Source organism: Dendropsophus ebraccatus, chromosome 13 (assembly GCF_027789765.1).
Source record: "Dendropsophus ebraccatus isolate aDenEbr1 chromosome 13, aDenEbr1.pat, whole genome shotgun sequence".
Taxonomy (NCBI): Eukaryota; Metazoa; Chordata; class Amphibia; order Anura; family Hylidae; genus Dendropsophus; species Dendropsophus ebraccatus.
This window is the reverse complement of record NC_091466.1, coordinates 48,694,323-48,719,546: the sequence shown is the minus strand read 5'-3', so window position 1 is coordinate 48,719,546 and position 25,224 is coordinate 48,694,323. Positions and strand designations below refer to the sequence as shown.

The window sequence follows — 25,224 nt, the reverse complement described above, 5'->3', positions numbered from 1 at the left end:
CCCTTAGCACTGCTGCACACACCTGTCATCCAGTCCCTCACTGCCTCTATATAGTAACCTGGGCTTTAATCTTATTATATAGAGGCAGGGAGTGACCAGGATGACAGGCTCACTCGCACCGCTCTGACACTACAGTGCTGCTGAGTTTCAAAGAGTTTCCCTGCTTGATCCATCATGCTGGGCAGGGAAACAGTCCATTACAGGGCTTCCCTGTCCATACTGCCCTTAATTTAATGGGATGTGTGAATAAGCTCTTAAAATTATGGAAATACCTTGAAAAAAGAAGATAATGGATAACCTAACATTCATTAATTTGATGGATGGAAAGCAGCATTCATCATACTTCGGGCCGATCATGTCAGGTAATCTCATTGATTTCTTTGTCACAAAAGTGCTGGATAAATTTGGTGCCGTCGATATCACCTATCTGGACTTCAGCAAAGCCTTTTATACAGTTCCCCATAAACTGCTGGTAGAGAAATTACTGAGAATTGAATGTAATCCCTGGACAGTTCAGTGGATTTGTGGTTGCCAGAATGATAGATATCACAGGGTTGTTGGTAATGGTGTATCTTCTAAGCAGACTGGTTACAAGTGGTGGCTGCAAGGGTCTGTTCTGGGTCCTGTTCTTGTACACAATTGTGCAATAGGGTTGATATCCCTGGAGGTGTCAGTAATATGGAAAATCATGGAAAAATCAAACTGCAGTACAACATTTCCAAATGTAAAATAATACACTAAGGGAGTATCATTTTGGCAGTTCTGTATGAATATTATCCTTTGCTTGTTCTACTGAAAGGCTGCATTCACAACGAGCAAAAGTGGCGGACAGCCTCCCTGTCATAATGACAGTCTATGGGAGGCTTGCGCGCCTTCTCTGTCCATGCTGAAGAATGAACATGTTCATGCACTTGGAGTTAGGGGGCAATGAATAGGGATTTTCCATTGACTTATGAATTATGACCAAGGCATGGTTGTATGGTTGCTCTGGTAGGCCCCGTTCCCACTGAGCAAAACTAGCGGAATTCCGCGGCAGAATTGTCCGCCGCGGAATGCCGTTAGCCTCCCGCTCATAATGGGAGTCTATGGGAGGTGCGCGCTCCTGCTCTGTCCGCACTGAAGAATGAACATGTGGGAACGGGGCCTAAGACTATGTTCACACTACGTAAAACTACGGCCGTTGTTGCCGATGGCAACAACGGCCGTAGTTTTTGTGCAGCGGAACACAGCCTATTAAGCTATGGGATCCCGGCCGGAGCGTACACACATCGTATGCGCTCCGGCCGGGATCCTGCACGGGGCTACAAAAAACTGACATGTCAGTTTTCTGCGTCCGGAATTCAGTGAATTACGGCCACAGAAAGCCCTGTCAGTTCACACAGGCCGGAGCCGCTCACTTCACTGTGTGCTATGGTAAGCTCTGATGCGGGCGCGCGCTGATGCGCCCGCATTAGGGATCTGTGGCCGGAAAGATCACCAGGCCGGTACTTAAGTACCGGCCGAGATGATCCGGCCAGAGACCGGCCGTTCCGTGACCCGGCCGGGGTCACGGAACGGCCGGTCTCATACATTGTGTGAACATAGCCTAAGGCTAGATTCACACGTATCCGAAGCAGATTTCGCGCTACGAGTTTGCAGCGTAATCCGCTGTGGATACTTCTCTGGTCACATTGTCACCCCGCTGCGAGAATGTAAGTCCCGGCCAATCAGTGCATGGCACCGCCGCAGTCACTGATTGGCTGCGCAGGACCTCTAGTAGCCTCAGATGCGGCCGGATCGTGGAACAGGTAATTTGTATCATCTTGGTGGCAGGGGGCTAATGGGGCAGGGACTTACATACTCGCAGCAGGGTGACAGGAGAGGTATCTGCACCAGATTTTGCTGCGAACTTGCAGCGTGAAATCCGCTGCGAATACGTCCAGTGTGACTCTAGCTTAAGGGTGCGTTCACACTACAGAATCCGGGCGGAAAACCTGCCGTGGATTCCCCCGCTCGCATCTCCTCCCGTTACATAGACTTTGTTCTATGCACAGGCAGATTCTGCCGTTCGCCAAAAGAATTGACTTGACATGTCAATTCTTTGGGTGGACGACAAAATTCACCTGACCATAGAATGGAGTCTATGGCATAGGTGGAGATGCGAGTGGGGGAATCCACGTCGGGTTATCTGCCCGGATTCTGTAGTGTGAACGCACCCTTAGAGCTTAGATCATATCATTATATACAGTAATAGCACAGTATGCAGTAAGTTCCTTAATGCCCTTTAGTGTCAGTTGCAGGCTACAGAATGTTACCTTTCCAGTCTATGGGTATGCAGGCTGTCTCTCTATGTCGTTCCCCATTCACATTAATATAATAAAGTTAATAAGATCTGACAAGCTGATGAAGGGTTCCTTTAAAGGGAGACATGAAAACCATTATAATGCGCATGGTTCTATTCCTTGGAATTAACATTATTGGTTGGCTTTACAGCACATCAATGTATTTTTGCATATGTTATTATCAATTCTCTTTTATTTGGCAGCGGGTGTCCTATGCTATATGTGACAGCTTCATTAGCTGCTGGTGATTATATTGATCTATGTCCTCGCCTATATTAGTTTATCGTAATTGCATTACTGAACAATTGGATTGCTGTTATTATCATTTTACACACGTATGCTGTTGTCAGCATTGACAGAGGACTGCTGTGTTGACAGCATCATTGCTGCAATATGCAGTCGGTTCTTCCATAAATTATTCAATAAGAACCATTTACAAATTGCAAAATCTGCAGACCAAAAAAAAAAAAAAAAGAAGCTTATTTATATGCTGTAGTGTGTTTATTCCAGTCTATGATTTTATGGAAAGATCCAATTAACAATAATCTGCACCAAAGTTTTATTGGCTATTGCTCTCGAAAATGTTAACTGATTATAGACCATCCAAAAAATTGTAAGTTTCAGATTTTTTTCTACAATGTTTTTTTTTTATTTTTTATAAACCAACTTAAAGGACGCCCATACACCTTCAATAGCTGTTGGCAGCACATTCATTCAACCAACAATTCTCTCCCAACATCCCCTTACATACGTGGACCTTTATATATTTTTAAGGAGAGAGCGGGTAAAAACTGCTGCAAAGGTGCCTGTACATCTTCAATACCTGTTGGCCAAATGATCATTTGGATGACAATTGTCTGTCCCATCTTTCCCATACACATGAATGTTCAGCTCTGGTGAATGTATTTCCTATAGGGAGGAATAAACCACCACCGGATTGCTCTTGCGCCGGCTTATCTCTCTGAGAACAAAGTGGTTGGGAATGGAAATCCATCACACCTAACTCCTGTGTTTACCGACATCATCTGTTGGTGGAGAGTCTGGAGGCTACCATGCACCTTATATACCAGCGTTGAGTTCGTCTGACTTCATTATAAAATTTATGGGGGTCTTTACACAGCAGCTTATCTCTCTGAGAACAAAAGGGCCTGAGTTAAAATCCAGCATGCACAATCTATACCCCAACATCATATGTCAAAGGAGAGTGGAGAGGCCCCTATACACTTTAGACAGACTGCTGGTCTAAAGTAGTGTTATCAATAAAGTGGGTGGCTTTTTTTGTTTTTGTTTTGCATTATTCCTTAGGGGGGAAAAAACATACCCAGTACATCTGTGGAACTCACATTTTCAAAAATCCCAACCACTACAATGTACTGCAGTGTTTTCCAAGGACACACGAGAACAGCCGCTGCATAATATTTTTTTGTGTGGGCCATATCTTATAGCTCCTATAATAGTTAATTGAAGGGAACTTGGCTAGGTTTGATAATATTGATCTGTGTGCACTGTGAACATATTCCAGAAGTTTCTCTGCCGCACCTGTGCCTGCTTTACGTTATATTTTTGGAATTTTGTGGACACATCTATAGATATATAATAAATATATGATATTATACTGCGATGGGCGGCTTATAAATTGGATTTTAGGGAACTGAAATCAATGAATGGATTTATACTGCATGTAGCTAAAATAAGACAGATAAAGTTCCATAAAGCATTGAAAGTGTTGTATAATACAGCGAACAAAGTAAAAGTATTTAAGGTTATTGTCTTACCCGTTTCTATAGATGGTGGCGTAAGGGACTCTGGACTGTCATCCTCCGGCTCAGACACCATAACAGTTGGAACAATGTCAGAATTTGGCTTTAGAGCTATATCAGACAGTTCCTGACTGGTTTCCATGAAGTCATTATCAATAGAGGATTCAGTAAGAGTGATTTTTACTGGAGATGTTTTAGTATTCCTGGTTCCTGTGTCACTATACAATCCCATACTATGACCAGGATCCTCCATATAAGGTGCAAACGACAGATCTTCACCTACTTTGTCACTAAATTGGTCTTTTTGTAAAGTTTTTGTGGCATCCCCATGTATACGCTTGTCATCAGAAAAATCATATCCCATAGGGCTGGTCTTTTTTTCATCAATCTCTGGAGAATGCTTTGGGTTGCTGTCTGGAGACCTGCTGATGTCAATATACTTGTAAGCTTCTAATTTATCATCCTCCATGGGATCAGACAATGTTCTGATCACATCTTTGCTTTCGGCTGGTGTCATTTCGATTCCCGAATCTGAACTAAACAAACCTCGGGACTGAAATACAGGCATATCTTGAGGAGACTGGGAGCCAAAGCTGAGTTCCTCCTCGTCTAAGCTAGTGCCACCATCTCCTTTTTTAAGAATCCCGGTGAAGTAGTTGGAGTCTGACAGAGACGTGTAACGCTCATCTGATGTCAGAGATGTGTAAAATGCTCCTTCATCCTCCACAGGTAATTTCTTGTTGCTTCTATAATCTGAAACAATAAAATTAAAAGTGAAATAACAGAGTAAACATACTTTACAGGTAAATGTGTCATCAGAAAATGAATTGTTTTATATATTTATATATATATTATATATATTCAGTGGTACCTTGGTTTAAGAGTAACTTGGATTAAAAGAAAAGAAGTTTTAAAAGAAAAGCTCACAGTTTTTTTTTTAAATTGCGACTTTGTTTAAAGTGACTGTACCACCAGGCCCAGGCTGAAGCACTGGAGGCGGCCGACCCACCCTTAGTGGGAGGAAAACCTAGCCCCTCTATGATAGGGTTCCATTGATTCTAATGGAGTCACGTCACGGTGGGTCGGCCCACCTCCAGTGCTTCAGCCTGGGCCTGGTGGTACAGTCACTTTAAGAGCATTGCTTTGGTTTAAGAGCTCCCTGTACTGGGTGGGAGGAAGAGTGGGGGGGGGAGTATGGCCTGCATAGCAGGGTCTGCAGCACCAGGAAGTCTCCCTTACCTTCCAAATCATAGCAGATCCTATTCAGGCTGGGGCTGCATCAGGGGACAGGACTGTGGAGGTAATCTCTCCATAGCTGTAACCTCTCTCCCCAGACAGAGTGCTGCATTTATGTGCCCACATCTGCCCTGCTCACTCCTTCATGCTCCCTGCAGTCTCTGTCAGCCCTTGTGTTTCCCATAATCTCCTTTACTGCTATATTGTACCTGCACTTACACTCAGTTATACACACTGCTGTATAGAAAAGTTTCTGTCTCTGTCTTCCTGATAGCTCTGTGATTCTCACTTCCTGAACACACCCCTTCTCCACTGCTGTCATGTGACCACACAGACCTCTGACAGCAGCCCTGTTTCTCTATTCTAGCCTGTTGTACTACACTGCTGCTTTATAGGGATATGCAGCTCCGTCGTGTATCTACAAACTGCTGCTGTTTTTTAAAGGTTGTACATTATACACCACATACTGATTGCTATACTGTACAGTAACTTATAATATCACATAATCAGCTGTTTCTAAATGTTTGTTTCATTTGTTTTACGTGTCATTCAGAATAAAAAACATATTTTTGGGTTGTGGAACCAATTGTCTGCATTTACATTATTTGTTATGGGAACATTTTTTTGGGTTTAAAGGGGTTATCCAGCGCTACAAAAACATGGCCACTTTCCCTCTACTGTTGTCTCCAGTTTGGGTGGGGTTTTGAAACTCAGTTCCATTGAAGTAAATGGAACTTAATTGCAAACCACACCTGAACTGGAGACAACAGTAGGGGGAAAAGTGGCCATGCTTTTGTAGCGCTGGATAACCCCTTTAAGAGTGATTTGGATTACAATCATGGTCCCGGAATGAATTATGTTAGTAATTAGAGATGAGTGAACCGGGTTCAGGTTCGAGTCCATCCGAACCCGAACGTTCGGTATTTGATTAGCTGGGGCTGCTGAAGTTGGATAAAGCTCTAAGGTTGTCTGGAAAACACGGATACAGCCAATGACTATATCCATGTTTTCCACATAGCCTTAGGGCTTTATCCAACTTCAGCAGCCACCGCTAATCAAATGCCGAAAGTTCGGGTTCGGATGAACACGAGCATGCTCCAGGTTCGCTCATCTCTATTAGTAATCCAAGGTGTGTGTATATGTATATATATATATATATATATATATATATATATATCAGTTTATTACTGTGACATCAAGTGGTTTTAGCACTCAAACATGCTGACTTGGACATCACAGCTAGAATGTGATAACTAACAATTTACAATATGATACCAGGATTGTTATTTTCAAACACAGCAATTCCTTCTCGAGATACAAACCAATCTGCCTGCGTGTCCGAAAGCGGAAATTGCAGCAATATTTCCTAATAATTACCTCTGCAATAAAAGCCAATGTGATTTGCAATAAACTCCAATGCAGGAAAATATATATTAATATACATTATTATGTTTACAGCCACGTATTACATATCAACATGTTCTCTAGATGAAATGTAGCCCCCTTCCCACTGCTAAACTCTAATAAAATAAGATGTAAGCTTATGGTGGTCTAGCTTTGCAGACTGCAGTAATAAAGGAATCGGAGGTTGGCCTACTGATTCTTCCAAAATGTGATCTGAGAAAATCTTATCTGACTTGCTGGTAAATAGAATAGGAAGGTGACCAAAGAGAAAAGTGATATTGTGAGCCAATGAACCAAAGTGCCAAGCACAAAGTGGACGCCGGGTTGATCATGCAGTAACATACCATTACATTCCAGAAGAGTGGGGAGACGCTCCTATACTGTCTATATTGCCATTGGCTCGCTACCCGCATTATCCTACACAGACTTCATGGGTCTTTTCATTCCTTTTACTGGCCCCTCTGTAGTTGTTCCACCATACTGTATACATCCCCCCTCTGCAGTGAGGCCCCCCATACTGTGAACATCCACCCTCTGGAGGTAATCCCCATACTGTATACACGCCCCTCTGTAGTTGTTCCCTTATGCTGTACACATCCCCCATCTGCTAGTAGCTCCCCGTATATTACACCCCTCTTCCCTCTGTAGTTTGTGAGTACTACTACACCTATCATTTGTAATCATCCTAAGTGATTTGTAGTTTACTCATCCTAGAAGCTCCATGCTCTTGTCTGCTGCAGCCGGTATTGCACCTATCTGTTGCATTGTGGGGAGTAGTATTAATGCTTGTGTGATAGCTGGAGGGTCTGTCTATTATATCCTGCTGTACCATTAAGACCTGGGGGTCTTTCAGTATGGGGGCCATTATTAGCATCCCAGCAAGTTAGCTGCTATAGGTAAAGTCTTGTTCTGCGGATTAGCTACCTTCTATTATTGTTGCATTGTTATTACCTTGTTTTTTGTATTTGTACCAGTTTTATATGACACATTTATAATATAGTTTCCTGTTAATAATGCTACAGTTTCACAAAGTATCAAGTATTGGGACAGCGGCACAATTTTCAGCATTTACCCTCTGTACTCCACCACAGTGGATCTAAAACTAAGCCATAATTATGTGATTGAAGTATAGGCTTTCAGCTTTAATTCAAGGGGTTTAATCAAAAATGCAGCATTAACCATTTACAGCCATTTTTACATTGTCCCTCTATTTTCACAGACTCAAAAGTGATTGCTTCATGCCACGTGGAAGGGAACGTGTCCCCTTAAAAGGTTGCATGGCGCAAGATAGTTACATAGTTAACTAGATTTGCATTGGAAATACATAGTGCTTGAAAAGAGCACCCTTTTAACAGTGACTTCCCTTTAAGAGAAACTTTAACCCTTGATTCCCTCCCTTTAAGAGCAACTTTGGTACAGTCCCTTTAAGAGCAGCTTTGGTACAGTCCCTTAAGGAGCGACTTCGGTGCCAAAGCTTTGAGCAGCTTAAGTATTGTCCTTTTAAAAGAGACTTAGGTACCATCCTTCGAAGACCAGCTTAAGTACCGTCCCTTTAAGAGCGACTTGGGTACTTTCCCTTTAAAAGCGACTTGGGTAGCGCCCCTTTAAGAGCAACTTTGGTACCGTCTCTTTAAGAGCGACTTCGGTACTGTCCCTTTAAGAGCGTCTTGGGTACCCTCCCTTTAAGAGCGTCTTGGGTACCCTCCCTTTAAGAGCGACTTGGGTACTGTCCCTTTAAGAGCGACTTGGGTACCGTCCCTTTAACAGTGGCTTGGGTACCATCCATGTAAAGGGCAGTTTGGGTACCGCCTCTTTAAGAGCGACTTGGGTGCAGTCCCTTTAAGAGCGACTTGGGTACCGTCCCTTCAAGAGCTACTGATGGACTCTGCTAATTATAATGGTAAAGATTACCATGACAATCTTACTCATGTCAGTGAGACAAAATTATTAAGGACCTTTCATCTTCTACATCTTCTATTGGCCAATAGTGGACATGTGACGTGTGGATGTTGTGAGGCATTGACTGACAAGACCTTAGAATTTCTATTGGCTGCTATATTCCACCTATTTGCGTATGTGCTGTGATTGGCTGTTAGTGTTTCCAGTGTGGCCATTATTTCCAATGGGCTATTATTTTCTATGGTAAATTAGGGGTCTTTAACCCCTTTCCGCACGAGGACGTAACTGTACGTCCTCGCACGGCTGGGGGAGTTCAGAGCGGGGCCATGCGGCGACCCCACTTTGAACCGCCGTGGTCCCGGGTGCAGCATGTAGCCCGGGACTGCGGCTATTAGCGGGCACGGTCCAATCGCCGTGCCCGCTAATTAAGTCTTCAGATGCAGCTGTCAAAGTTGACAGCTGCATCTGAATACTTACTGCAGCCTTATCCCTGATGTCTAGTGGGGAGATCGCCTCCCCCCCCCCTGGAGGAGCGATCTCCGCGTCTGGTGCCGGCCGGGGTCTGTGCCGTAATGGCGCTGATCGCGGTTAGGGGGGCTTTTTCTTAATAATAACTTTTTTTTTTTTTTTTTTTACACATATACTAGAATCCCCCCTGGGGGACTTCTACTTTATGCACACTGATCTCATTGATCTATGCTGTATATCCTATACAGCATAGATCTTTATGAGAGATCAGTGTGCATAAAGTAGAAGTCCCCCAGGGGGATTCTAGTATATGTGTAAAAAAAAAAAAAAAAAAAAAGTTATTATTAAGAAAAAGCCCCCTCCCCTAATAAAGGTTTGAATCACCTCCTTTAAAAATAAATAAATAAACATGTTTGGTATCACCGCGTGCGTAATCGCCCGAACTATTAATTAATCAAATTCCTGATCTCGCATGGTAAACGGCGTAAGCGCAATAAAATATCAAAGTGCAAAATTGCGCATTTTTGGTCGCATCAAATCCAGAAAAATTGTAATCAAAAATTTGCATATGTGCAATCAAGGTACGGATAGAAAGAACACATCATGGCGCAAAAAATTACACCTCAAACAGCCCCATAGACCAAAGGATAAAAGCGTTATAAGCCTGGGAATGGAGCGATTTTAAGGAACATATATTTATTAACAATGGTTTGAATTTTTTACAAGCCATCAAATAAAATAAAAGTTATACAAGTTAAATATAGTTTTAATTGTACCGACTTGAGGAAAATATATAACATGTCAGTTTTCCATAGGACACACGGCGTACAAACGAATCCCCCCCAAAGAAAAAGAATTGCTTTTTTATTCAATTTCACCGCGCATATAATTTTTTTCTAGTTTCGCAGCATATTTTATGCAAAAATCCAGCTTGTCATTGCAAAGTACAATTAGTGATGCAAAAAATAAGGGCTCATGTGGGTCTGTAGGTGTAAAAATGCAACTGCTATGGCCTTTTAAGCACAAGCAGGGAAAAAAGAAAACGCAAAAACGAAAATTAGCCCGGTCTAGAAAGGGTTAAACGTAAATTTCTTAAAAATAACAAATCCAATCGAAACCAAAAATAGATAGCACACCTGTCACCGCCAAGGGCTACGAAACCCAGTTTGAACGAAGTCTGTGTGCAAAGCGGTTCGGGTTGTATTAATCGCAGAAGAATGGCTGGAAGAAGAAGAAGCGGAAGAAGAAGAAGAATACGGATTACAATATAGTGCTTTTTCAAGCACTATAATAAGGTTGAAAAAAGAGTCAATCATGTTCAACCTACAGAACCCCACAGTGCTGAAGGCAAAAACGCTTATAAGGAAGATGCCAATTGCCCCATCACAGGGAGAAAAATTCCTTCCCAACTCCAATGGCAATCAGAATAAATCCCTGGATCAGCGTCCTATCACATTTTTTTTAAGAAAAGCATCCAGGCCTCCCTTGAACCTATTTAATGAATCAGCCATGACAACCTCATGTGGCAGAGACTTTCACAGTCTCACTGCTCGTACAGTAAAGAATCCGCATCTGTGCTGGTGGTGAAACCTTCTTTCCTCTAGGTGTAGAGGATACCCCCTTGTCCTGGTTTCAGACCTAGGAGTAAAAAGATTACTACAAAGATCTCTGTACTGTCCATTCATATATTTGTACATTGTAATCAGATCATACCTAAGACGTCTTTTTTCTAAGCAAAATAGCCACACGCTTGATAACCTGTCTTGGTACTGTAACCCACCCATTCCCTTAATGACCTTTGTTGCCCTACTTTGCACCCGCTCCAGTTCAGCTGTGTCCTTCTTATATACCGGTGCCCAAAACTGTACACAGTATTCCATGTGTGGTCTGACTAGTGATTTATCCAAATCCAAAATCCAAAGCACTCCAAATTATCAGTCAGACATGGCGGAGATAGGGTTTTGGTACGGGAATATATGGCTGCCAGTGGAACTGGGTCAATGGTGTTTGTTGATGATGTAGCTGTGGACAGAAATAGCAAGATGGATTCTTAAGTGTAAAGAGCGAGACTTTCTGCTCAGATTCAGTCAAACGCTGGAAAAATGATGGAATGGCGCTTCACAGTATAGATGGGTAATGACCCAAAACATGCCACAAAAGCAACCCCAGAGCGTCTCATGGAAATGAAATAGAATATTCTTCCACTGCCGAGTGAGTCGTCTCATTTTAACCTGATTGAGCTTTTTTTCATTACTTGCTGAATAGAAGAAAGCAGGAAGATCTACGAATAAACAACAACCATAGGCAGCTGCTGTAAAGGCTAGCAAGCATCCCAAGGGAGAAAAGTCAGTATTTGGTGATGGCCATGCACTCCATTTAAGCAAAACATTGACTGCAAAGTATTTGTAGCCATGTATTAAAAATTGCCTGCATTATCTATTATGATGCTAGATTCTTCAATTACTATTGAGCTTGGAAGGAGCTCGGGAAAGCCACTGAATCTTCTTACTAACTCTCTCACACCAGTTTATTTGTAAGTAATTTCCTTTCTGAAGTACCTCTTTAAAGCGACTCTGTACCCACAATCTTTCCCCCCAAACTGGTTTTACCGTCAGCTGCTTTTAATCTAAGATCTGTCCTATGGTCCATTCGGCAGGTGATGCAGTTATTGTCCTAAAAAACAACTTTTAAACTTGCAGCCCTGTGTCATACTGGCATGGCCTAGAGTATCTGTGCCCTAGGCCTGCACTGCCTCTCCATCCTTATGCTGTCTTATGCTGCTGTCAGACTCCTTGCTCCTATCAGAGGCTGGGGCGGGAGCTCTGGTAGCATTTAAGCTGGTGCCGGAGGGCAGGGGAGCAGAGGCAGGCTGGTACCCCCCCCCCCCCCCCAAATGCAGGTCCGGGGCGGGGGTATTGATTGCCGGAGTCCGGGGTGAGCTTCCCCCCTCTCAATGCAGGTCCGGGGTCCGCAGGTCGCCGGGGTCCGGGGTGAGCTTCCGGCTCACACAGCCTGACGGAGGCCGAAAGCTCACAGCTGCAGCCCCGCGGTTCTGGACTTCTTCCCTGCTCGGCGATGACGTCACATCACGTGACCACCGCCGAGCAGGGAAGAAGTCCGTGACCGCGGGACTGCAGCTGTGAGCTTCCGGCCTCCGTCAGGCTGTGTGAGCCGAAGCTCACCCCGGACCTGCATTGAGAGGGGGGAAGCTCGCCCCGGACCCCAGCTATCAATACCCCCCCGGTGCGGACTAGGCACCAGTGGGCCGGTGCCTATGGCGGCGAAGGGGGTTAAAAAAAAAAAAAAGTAAAAAAAAAAATGTGTTCCCAGCGGGTGCCGCCCCCCGCAGGGCGCCGCCCTAGGCACCGGACCACGGGTGCCTAGTGGCAAATACAGCCCTGCTTATGGGTGAGCTAGGCATCCACATATTTTACCTGTAAGGGGTGCAGGCTTGTAGGTGAAAATAATCAGGGGTGATTTCCCATAAAAACTCTTTACTGGGCAGATGATACAAGAAGAAATACAGGAACAATCTGTCTAATAGTATTTAGAATAGTGATCAGCTTATATGAGAAATAGTCTTTGGTTTAAGAAGTTATTCAAGGGTCGATTATTATATACTGCTCTGGTAGAAATTTGCTACTGCTCTGGACAGTTCCTGTCATGGACAGAAGTGGCAGCACAGCAATGGCTGTGCACTGTGTTAGCCTGGAAAGAACACAGCACTTCCTGCTGGACATACAGCAGCTGATAAGTACTGGAAGACTTTTAAATAGAAGTAATTAAACAAATCTATATAACTTTTAGACACCAGTTGGTTTGAGAAGAAAAAGTTTTTGCCAGAGTACCTCTTTAAATTAAATAAAAAAGTCAATTAGCTTGATAGTGGAAACTTAAACTAGACAGTGTTAAAATGCACCATATTAAGGTCACACCACGTTTTTATTCTTTTTCCTCCACGACCTCCATACCTTTCCATATAGTTATGATGGAGGCTACTTTATACCATCTGTTCTACATAGAGTGAAAATTCATACTGCAATACTTCCCATTCTTGCTTGTTTTAAATCACCCCCCTTTTCCTATTTTATGAATGAAAATAAATAAATAAACATATTTGGTATAGCCGCTTGCGTATTCTCCTGAACTCTTAAACTATCACATTCCTGATCATTCACAGTAAACAGCGTAAGTGCAAAAAAATGCGAGGGCACGGGTATGGGTAAGTGTACTTTCGTTAATATGTTCTTCCCTGCCTGAGATTTGTCAATTTAATGGGACTTCTTCTTTCAAGATACGTATGTGGCACCCTATACTGTTTGCATAGAGTGACTGACAAGTTACCAGCAGTGAGCCAGCATTGCTGGTCACATACACAGCGCTGTGCAAAGTCGCTATAATAATGTAAAAGGTTTGGTTATATCTGGTATAAGCAGGGTGGGCCCCTACAATTAAATTCCCTAATGGGCTCAAGGTACCCCAATCTGACGCTGCTTACTTCTCCAGGCTCACCAGTGTCCTCCTGGCTTTTCCCCACTCACCGTAGCTGCTGCTAACACTTCTCTGCAGTGACAGGCTACTTAGCCAATCACTGACCTGAGGGGACAGCACCGTGGGCAGTGATTGGCTAAGCAGTCTTTGGCATCAGTAGCTTCAGTGGTGGCTGTGGTGAGCCTGGACAGGTAAGTATACATAGTTACTATTTTCTTTACACCGTCATCAGCTGATGGCAACGCATCACTATTACATGTAGCGTTTGGTCGGCAGGCTATGATGTTTGATATTGTTCTAAGACAAAATGATCAGCCAATGATCGGTTCCTCGGCTGATCACTGTCCTTATTACACGGAGCAATAATCTGCCTGATTCAGCAGATAATCACTTGGTGTAATAGGGCCTGTAGCCAGTTTTATAAACGTGCCAAACTTATCAAACAGCCCTCACCACTGTAATAAATGGTGTTTTCAGACAATAAAAAAAGACATTAAAGTCATACTATAGGAAAACTATACAGTAAAACTCAAGTAGCATGAAGGACCATAAGGAAACTGCAACGTGGCACTATATGGCAGTATAGTTGGTCATAAAAATTGTATTCAATAGTTCTTAACTATTACAAGGGTGGGATTTACCAATGTATTACACAACAATATCAAATGATACTGACAGACAAGTGTAGGATGTAGGACGGCAATATCACAAGAGCCTGAGTGTGTGTCCTACTGCAACATTGAGCACTGACTTCTGTAAAAAGGCTCCCATAGCTATTTGTTACAGCCATATATTCTTAGCAGATGGTGTGACTATAATGAGGCGACTGGAGGCAGAAGATTTACTGTTGGCAAAATAATGGAAATGCTAAATACCGGGATACAGAACATCTTAGTGGTGTGCTGGTCTGATAATGGAGTTACTAATGCTTCACAATTATACTGTCTGCACTCCGTAAACCTGACCTTATATTTAAGGAAGCTATACTTACACCAGCTCCATAATATAGACCTATTATGTGAGAGCCGATAAGGAGAAATCAGATACTCTCTCCGAGAACCTCTCTGGCATAGTAAGCAGAATACACGGCAGTCACAATCTCTTTCCTCTTTTCATGAACAGTAAGGTATTAGGTTCTTGTTGATGGCACTTACCTATTTATATCTTTAAAAGTGAGCAGTGGGAGGGTCCAACAACCTCTGGGACCCCTACCAATCTTGAGAATAAAGGGACTGCAGTGCTGGTTTAAAGGGGTAGTTCAGCAAAAAAAAAAAAAAAAAAAAAAGAGGTTTCTTTCAAATAAACTGTTGTCAGTAAGTTATAGATTTGTAATTTATTTTATTAAAAAATCTCAAGTCTTCCAATACTTATCAGCTTCTGTATGTCCTGCAGGTAGTAGTGTATTCTTTCCAGTCTGGCACAGTGCTCTCTGCTGCCGCCTCTGTCAATGTCAGGAACTGTCCAGAGCAGTAGCAAATCCCCATAGAAAACCTCTCCCGCTTTCCAGACTGGAAAGAATACACCACTTCCTGCAGGACATACATCAGCTGATAAATACTGGAAGATTAGATATTTTTTAATAGAAGTAAATTACAAATCTCTGGCACTTTCTGGCACCAGTTGATTTGAAAGATTTTTTTTTTGCTGAACTACCAATTTAATGCCTAAGTGTTCCCTGCACAGTATCATCACTAATGCCAACTGCAGTGCAGAGAACTGCTGCACAGCCCCTTCACTTGAATGTGGCCACATTGCAGTTCCTCACACAGTGGGTGTACATCTACATGAGGCAAAAAATCATTTTGCCCATGGTTATTTTCTTATAGACATAAAGCCAGATAACCTAGATCAGTCATGTCAAACTCTGGCCTGCTGGCCAAATCTGTCCCACGGTGCCATTATTTTTGGCCCACCAGGCAATTCACAGATTGAATTGCATCTGGCCCACCGACATTGCATTATATTATAATATTGGTGGTCCGGACAGCCGCTGGGACCGCCCATATTATAATCTTGTAGGCCACGGTCAGTTTTTAGCCTGCGGCCCACGAGTATGTGACTGGTTTTCCGACACCGGCAGCACAGTGATGTCATCACACACGTCCTGCACTGGGCGCCTCCTGCAACCTCTGGGCAGCAGAAAAGGGTGAGTCCAAGCTAATGGGGTAAGTATGGGGGGCTATATCCAGGAGTAGGGTGGGTGTCCACGGGTGACAGGTTCCCTTTAACAACTGTTCTAGGGGCTGGCTACTATATAAGAGACTATAGGGGAGGGCTGGCTACTATATAAGAGACTATAGGGGAGGGCTGGCTACTATATAAGAGACTATAGGGAAGGGCTGGCTACTATATAAAAGACTACAGGGGAGGGATGGCTACTATTTAAGAGACTATGGGGGTGGGCTGGCTACTATATAAGAGCCTATGGGGGAGGGCTGGCTACTATATAAGAGCCTATGGGGGGGGGCTGGCTACTATATGACACTATGGGGAGGGCTGGCTAATATATAAGAGACTATGGAGGAGGGCTGGATACTAAATGAGACTATTAGGGAGGGCTGGCTACTATATGAGACTATTGGGGAGGGCTGGTTACTATATGAGACTATTGGGGAGGGCTGGCTACTATATGAGACTATTGGGGAGGGCTGGCTACTATATGAGACTATTGGGGAGGGCTGGTTACTATATGAGACTATTGGGGACAGCTGGCTACTATATGAGACTATGGGGAGGGCTGGCTGCTATATAAGAGACTATGGGGGAGGGCTGGCTACTATATGAGACTATGGGGAGAGCTGGCTACTATATGAGACTATTTGGGAGGGCTGGCTGCTATATAAGAGACTATGGGGGAGGGCTGGCTACTATATGAGACTATTGGGCAGGGCTGGCTACTATATGAGACTATTGAGGATGGCTGGCTACTATATAAGAGCCTATGGGGGAGGGTTGGCTACTATATGACACTATGGGGGAGGGCTGGCTAATATATAAGAGACTATGGAGGAGGGCTGGCTACTATATGACACTATGGGGAGGGCTGGTTACTATATGAGACTATGGGGGAGGACTTACTATATGAGACTATTGGGGAGGGCTGGCTACTATATGAGACTATGGGGGAGGACTGGCTACTATATGATACTATTGGGGAGTGTTGGCTACTATATGGGACACTTGGGGGCTGGCTACTATTTGGACACTATAGGGAGGGCTGGCTAATATGTGGGGCAGTTTTGGTTGGGTTAGTTACTCCATGGGGCAATTTTGGGGTTTTTGGCTATTATATGGGTTGTGGTTTAATCATATGATAGCAATTTATTATGGCATTTATCATAGTGCACAGTGCTGGGAGATGCACCCCGCTGACAGTACCAGGAACACCGCATGCTGCCCGCGACTTTGTCCAATTTTTTAATTTTGGCCTATTGTGTATTTGAGTTTGACAGCCCTGACCTAGATAAAACCATTGGTGAAATCTGCATCAGGTATGATGGGTGTTCTTGGTGGTTATTATTGCCTGTTGGCACGTTTCTTGTACTTGGAGTGATTCTTGCTTTTACTAATTCTTAATTTGATGCCAGATCTTTGTAAATGCACTTTACTCTATAACTTGATCCTGTTCCATAGCTAATGATTACATGTATACAATGGTCAGTGGATGGATAGTAATCCCATGTATGTGTCTTTAATGAACCTAGGTCATCCATTATTTGGTGGCTCTTTTGTTAGTCATGTGACTTGTGATTTGTTTTTCTGTATTCCTTTCCATTATATTGGTAATTCACAGTCGGTTTTTTTATGGCTCCATTACAGCCCTGTAGGAACGTACCCTAATAGAAATGATTACAATGCTATGTTACCCTGCAGTATATTATTGCTTACACCAATGCCACTCATCATCACGGATTGGCAGGCGGGGGGAATAGGCCCTAAACATATTCATCTGATGACAACCACATTATGATTTACTGCTCTGGGGATGCCAGATAAAAGAGATAAATCTGCAATAGATATTAAATGACTGCATTCCGGACTGCATGTGCTGTATTATGTATGATTGACATGTTATAGACTGATTAATGAAATCATCCTCCATCACTGACATGGCCTTCATCCACTTTCAGAAAAGTCCCCATTTCTTTGCCTCTTAAGTTGTCTATCAGCGTCCTGCACAGTACATTGTGTTGGTGCCCACCCCACAAATAACCATTTGACATGTGTAAATTGGTTATGCAATTAAAACTTACTTGTCCCCTATGTACAGTATAGGGGACAAGTAAGACATTTCGGTGGGACCAACCTCCATGCCCTCACCCCCGTGCACGATCTCCAGATTGGCCCCCAGTTCTTTTGTTTTGAATACATCCATGTGTCGCCACGTGACCCATGGCTCTATTCACTCTCTATAGAGCCGCCAGATAGAGCCGAGTGCAGCACACCAGGTGCACGGAGGTCGGACCCCGGTATTTTTTAATTTGAGAACCCCTTTAATTTTAGGTGCCTTACAGGATAGCATATGCAAAATATTAATGTACAGTGACCGAAATAACAATAATATACAGTGGTACTACAATTATACAATGTAAAAAAAATGTAACACTTACTTAGAACCATATAACGTCAGGTAAATAGCAGTAAAAGGCCTTCCTGACTGGAAATACATTGACTGGGCAACTGGGACATTTCCAATTAGGATTGGGAATTGGGATCTTAATGGAATTGGACCTGAAAGGAAAATCGGGGGATTCACTCCTCTCTATTTACAAGTCTTTGGTGGTGGGCAATCTGGGGTGCCCCATTTAGCAAGATTAGATAATGCAACATGACCGCTTTGCATCTTACATCTTATGTGTCGGATTTTAGCAAATCAAAATTCCAAATTATGCATAGCAAAATCATATTACTGTCTGCAGTAGAGGTATAGTGTGTGTATGGAGGGGGGCAATATCTGACACCCAGCCAGTGATCTGATGAGCTGCCAATATGTCTAAATTGAAAAGCAAATACTGCGCTCCTTAACACTTTAACATTTAAAGTGAAGGTATCGCCTTGATTTATTTTTTACTTATTAGAATCAGATACTGATATTTTTTTTTCTAATATGTTTCTATTTTATGATTGGAATTTTTATATTTTATTTTATTTTTATTATGGGGCAGCAAACTGCTTTTAACAGCATTTAGAGATATGCTTTACAGCAAGCCCCATTGACACAGACAATAAACTGGACCTGTACGTATAGGAAACGTTGTTAGGCATACCCCATGGTCTTTAAAGAGGTCATGAGGAGGGAGAGGCTGAGCTGTGAGCTTCAGCTACTGTCTCCTCTATCTATTTGTGTCACTTTTCCTGTAATGCTGTATAGATCACTTACCAGCGGTCTCCTCCTTATCATCACAGACAGAACAGGAAGTCTCAGCTTAGTTTTAGGCTTAGTGGTGAAAATGGTAACTGCACACTGTATAATTACTTCAAAATACAGATAAAATGAAAAAAAAAAAATCAATAAAAATTCTTAATAAATATGCTCAACATAAAAACCTGATAAACAATAGGCCATTCTGATTACATATTCCCATTAACATATATGTTGTTCTGTTTTATACTCTTGATTAAGGTTAAAATGTATACATTAAATGGATGATAAAAGCAGATACTGCTTACATTGTATAAAAAAAAGCATAGCAACATTTTTTTTTTTTTTTTGCTGTATACATTACAGTAGACTACGCAAAATTAAACATAATGGAATGGAAATACAAAACGCAGTGTGATCCTATCCTAAGTAGAACTTGCTGTCAGATGACTAACCCATAAGGAACATGTATTGTGCTGGATTTGGTAACACAGGTTACAGCAAGTAATCAGTTTGGCTTTGCTAGTAATAATTGTGCCGCGTACTGTGTCAATCACGCTGAGCTTTCTGGACGTCGGCTAGGTTATCTGGAAAAGATAAATCTTGTGCAACTCTCTATCCTGACCTGCTGTGAGGAATAATTCATAAGTCAGATGAGCTTTCAGAGTCCCACACTTCACATCTCCACTGTCCAAAAATATTCTGCACACATCTATGCTTAAGGAACACCTCCGACCTCTTCTGATAAAAAAAATAACCCTACAAGGCGTCACCTGTCAAGAACAACAACATTGGTATGAGGATGGAAGATGAAGTAACACGGCCATTGAGGCTAAACATTAACGCTACTTTATAAATGAAACTAAAAAATGTTACTTAGGGGTTATCTAGCAAAAATCGTTTTCTTTTAAATCAACTGTTTCAGAAAGTTATACAGATTTGTAATTTACTTCTATTAAAAAAACCTCAAGTCTTCCCATACTTATTAGCTGCTGTATGTCCTGCAGTGGTGTATTCTTTCCAGTCTGACACAGTGCTCTCTGCTGCCAACTCTGTCCATGTCAGGAACTGTCCAGAGCAGTAGCAAATCCCCATAGAAAACATTTCCAGCTCTGCACAGTTCCTGTCTCGGAAAGAGATGTCAGCAGAGAGCACTGTGTCAGACTGGAAAGAATACACCACTTCCTGCAGGACATACAGCAGCTGATAGGTTCTGGAAGAATTGAGATTTTTAAATAGAAGTAAATTACAAATCTATATAACTTTCTGAAACCATATGTTTGAAAGACATACCTTCCAACCGTCCCGGATCCAGCGGGACAGTCCCGATTTCGGGGCAATGTCCCGCTGTCCCGGAACGGGCCCCAAGTGTCCCGCTTCCCAATACGTACCTGGCCCTTTAATTGCGGGTGCTCCTGATGAGCGCTCGCAGCTGCAGGGCTGTGCACAGCTCGCTCTAGTGGCCGGAAGCTGCATTCTGCCTCCGGTCACAAGAGGCCTCTCTCATCCCATGCGTTCTGGCGCGGAGCGGGAGAGTGATGTCACCAGCAGAGCCGAGAGGAAGGAGAAGCAGGAGGGCTGAAGCACAGAACAGAAGAGAGTGAGTATGTGCTTATTCTTTTTTTAAATCATGGTGGGGGGAGGCTAGCTGACAGGGAAGGTGTTTATAATGAAAGTGCTCTCTGCAAAGATGCGGGTGGGGCCAGTATCGGGGGTGTAACTGGGGGCATTACCTACTGTCCTATATCAGGCCCGGGGGGGGGGGGGGAGGGGGGTGTCTGCATATTTTGATTTAATTAACTAGGACCGCTGTCAGACTGGGGGGGGGGGGCTGCTGCCACTGCCACAAACTGTGACACTGAAGGCCATCTATCTATCTCTAGGAGATCGATAGATAGATAGATAGATAGATAGATAGATAGATAGATAAATAGATAGATAGGAGATAGATAGATAGATAGACAGACAGATAGAATATAGATAGATAGAAGATAGATTGACAGATAACAAATGTTAGCAGCACAAGCCATGATTTTGGTGCCAGCAAATTAATTCTTGACCATTTTGAAGCGTGAAAATGGCGATCAACTCGCCGAAACATCATGTTTATGACTGATTTAGGGGCGTGTCTTGGGGTTTAGGGGCGTGTCTTGGGTGGGGTTAGGGGCGTGTCCATGTCCCTCTTTCCTCTCAGCCAAAGTTGGGAGGTATGGAAAGAATATGTTTTTGCTGGATAACCCCTTTAACCCCTAGACAACCATGGGCGTACCTGTACCGCGGCTATTAGCGGGCACGGTCCAATCGCCGTGCCCGCTAATTAAGTATTCAGATGCAGCTGTCAAAGTTGACGCGCCGATACAAAACATGTTTATTTATTTATTTACTTATTTATTTTTATAGCAAGAGAAAAGGGGGGTGATTCTGACTTTTATTAGGGGAGGGGGCTTTTTATTAATAATAACACTTTTTTTTTTTTTACACTTATACTAGAAGCCCCCAAAATATAAATTTATCCTATTCCTGATCTCACACGGTAAACGGCGTTAGCGGAAAAAAAATCCCAAAGTGCAAAATTGGTCGCATCAAATCAAGAAAAATTGTAATATAAAGCGATCAAAAAGTCACATATGCACAATCAAGGTACCAATAGAAAGAACACATCATGGCGCAAAAATATAACACCTCGCACAGCCCTATAGACCAAAGGATAAAAGTACTATAAGCCTGGGAATAGAGCGATTTTAAGGAAAATATATTTGTTAACAATGGTTTGGATTTTTTAAAAGTCAGATAAAAGAAAAGTTATACATGTTACATATCATTGTAATCGTTACGACTTGAGCAACATATAAAACAAGTCAGTTTTACCCCAGGGCGAACGGCATAAAAACGAAAACCCCCTAAATAAAAAAAAATGTTTTTTTTTTTATTTCACCACACACTTTTCTGGTTTCGCAGTGTACTTTATAAAAAAAATCAGCCTGTCATTGCAAAGTACAATTAGTGTCGCGAAAAATAAGGGCTCATGTGTGTTTCTAGGTGAAAAAATGCAAGTGCTATGGCCTTTTAAACACAAGGAGGAAAAAACGAAAAAGCAAAAATTGAAATTGGCCCGCTCCTCTAAGGGTTAACATATAGAACCGACTAGAGTCATATACACATCTAGCAGAGGCTAGTTGAGCAAACTAGCCTCTGCTAGGGAATGTAGGTTCTTCTTGAAGTACAAGAAGTAGTCAGTGTGAACTCATTTGGAGCAGGACCTACTATGATCAATTCATACGGAATTGATTGAGAGCAGCAGCTACTCATTGACAACAGCAGAGACCGGCCATGTTTGCTGTTGTGTGCCAGACACACCACCAGGTGAACACCTGCATGCAGACACTTTGCACCTTCCTCCATTTTTTCACAGCTATGTAACGCTCTCTAATAGCTGAACACATGACACTTGCTATTTGCTGTAACTGTTGCAATGGAGGACATAGCTTGATGACAATGAAGCGTCATGTAGAATCTGGAAAAGTAACTTCTTGCACAGGCTTATCCTAGTATAAGCAATACATCAGAGATTCTATCTGTTGGACAAACACCATTTAGTAAGACAAACTTGTAAAAAGATAATCACTTAATGTGTCTTCTTGTTTGCAGAGTTAAACAATCCTCCAAAACAAAAAAGAGAGAGACCCTTTGTGTAATATATAAATCATACTAGACTAAATTCTTATATAGTAATCCATACCTTTATTGTCTAAAATCATGTATAACAATGAAATCGCAGTAAAAATTCAGAGAACCACACATGGAGGACAACAACACAGGAAAAACAGACTAGGGTAACCTCATGGTACAGGCTGCACAATGCTGTAAACTACTAAGTATGGTCAAAACATCGCACTGATGGCCACAAATTAATATATTTTGTCTTTCTAAATAGAAAAGATCGTAAGTCGATGTAAAGTATTTAACCAGCCATCTACGGTAAAGTGACTAGTGCTGTATAAATAAATAAATAAAGCAAAGTGCAGAGCATACCCATAACACAGTTTTACTGCTTGTCCTGGATGCCGCCAAGCCCCGACTTACGTTTCGTCTCCTCCCCCTGATGAAGGAGACGAAACGTACGTCGGGGCTTGGCGGCATCCAGGACAAGCAGTAAAACTGTGTTATGGGTATGCTCTGCACTTTGCTTTATTTATTTATTTATACAGCACTAGTCACTTTACCGTAGATGGCTGGTTAAATACTTTACATCGACTTACGATCTTTTCTATTTAGAAAGACAAAATATATTAATTTGTGGCCATCAGTGCGATGTTTTGACCATACTTAGTAGTTTACAGCATTGTGCAGCCTGTAACATGAGGTTACCCTAGTCTGTTTTTCCTGTGTTGTTGTCCTCCATGTGTGGTTCTCTGAATTTTTACTGCGATTTCATTGTTATACATGATTTTAGACAATAAAGGTATGGATTACTATATAAGAATTTAGTCTAGTATGATTTATATATTACACAAAGGGTCTCTCTCTTTTTTGTTTTGGAGGATTGTTTATACCTTGTTGAGACTGTGTTGGTCATAGGCATTGTAGGAGCTCTACATTGAGCAAATCATTGATATAGAAAGTGTGTCTCCATTTTGGATGTATATTGTTTGCAGAGTTGAAGTGAATCTGTCAGATGTAATTCACGTTCCAAACTGCTGACACTTTTAGATAGGTGTTAGGGCCAAGAGACACATGGTATCTTCCATATATCGGTTCATGCTTTCAGAACCCCCCAAAAATGCTTTTATTGTCCAGTGCATAGTGTCAGAAAGGCTTTCCCAAGCTCCTGATCTGCTGCATGCTGGAACACCTCCAAACTACCCCTTGTAACGACTGGAGTTGTAATGGCGTAAGCCGCATCGGGGAGCGGAGTCTAAGGGGTCGTTGGTCTTTACCAGTGCCCACCACAAGGCAGGATGGACTTGCTGCGGCAGGTGACCCCCAGGTACTCCTGGCTTGGCTTGTTAAAGGGGCAGCTGGAGACAAGTAGACAGGACAGCAGGAACGCACAAAGCAGGAAGCTCTGGCAGGACCCACAGGCAGGAACCATGCTGCAGGAGAGCTGGGATCACAATGCTCAGGGTTAGCAATGCAGAAGCTTCAACAAGGGGGGTCAGGACAGGTGCAACATTTATAGGGGAGTGCTTCAGGTGCAACAGCCAATTAAGGGCATACTGCCCCTTTTAATCTGTGAAAGCCACCACAGGGCATGCGCTGGCCATGGAGAGACAGAGCAGGAATGTGGAGCAGTGAGAAGCCCCAGGGGGGTGAAGGGGAGGTGACCCTGTCGCCATGCACCCTACAGGATTTACTAAGAGGCCACCTGTGCCAGCATGACGGCAAGTGCAGAAATCTAAACCTGCTCCGCTTTGCAGTTGCAAACCATGATAAATCTGCCTGCCCATCAGGGTTTCTATGGTTCTATCGTGAGTTCTATATTGAAATCTTTGTCTTATATTTAGAGGTGATAATCTAATAGCATTGACTAATGGATTGATGCCTCTATAGTAATCCGTAACCCTTTAGTTACTGGATTTGTGGTTGTGCCAGCTAGAGATGAGTGAATTGTTCATTTAAACGAAGTGAAGTACTTCATTTGATCAGCGCTCCACTTATCAAGCCACTGGACTTTAATAGCTGCTCTGCTTCCTGCCGCTCCACCCCAGGTGACGGAAAAACCTGGATCCAATCCTAGGAAACTTGTCAGAGTTTCCCAGGACTGGATCCAGCTTTTCCCTAGCACCTGGGGTGGAGCGGCAGGGAGCAGAGCAGCGATAAAGTCCAGTGGCTTGATAAGTGGAGCGCTGATCAAATGAAGTACTTCACTTCGTTTAAATGAGCGATTCACTCTCTCTAGTGCCAACCCATGAAAGTGCGACAGAAACAACTCTATATGCCTCTATATAAAATAAAAGGTATACAGGGGTACAGTAGGACCCCAAGGCTAAAAGTGCCGTATTGCAGAACCGTATCATTATGTACAAAGGGCTAGAGCACAATGCTTTAAAAGAGATTCTCCCACATTAATTTCATTCTTATCTGCAGACATTTAGAAAATTGATATATAGTTTTGTAGAAAAAGTTCCACTATAAAACTTTTTACAGAAAAATCTCTGCTTATTCTGGGCTAAGTAGTCATGTGGGTGGTCCTGTTCAGTGGTTGACAGTTTTCTGTGTATACCTGTGCCTATAGAGCTACCTGTCAATCACTGAGTAGGACCGCCCACTTGACTACTTAGCC

General features: G+C 42.8%; 1 protein-coding gene across 2 annotated transcripts in view; it reads right to left on the bottom strand.

Moving 5' to 3' along the window:
- The window catches only part of RTN1 (reticulon 1), a 164,569-nt gene that overhangs the window by 76,603 nt on the left and 62,742 nt on the right, over positions 1-25,224 (bottom strand). For both annotated transcript variants that reach the window (XM_069949472.1, XM_069949471.1), the window contains exon 4: positions 4,097-4,834. In XM_069949472.1, coding sequence (XP_069805573.1) covers positions 4,097-4,834 — 738 coding nt within the window. The remainder of the gene's footprint in view (positions 1-4,096; positions 4,835-25,224) is intronic.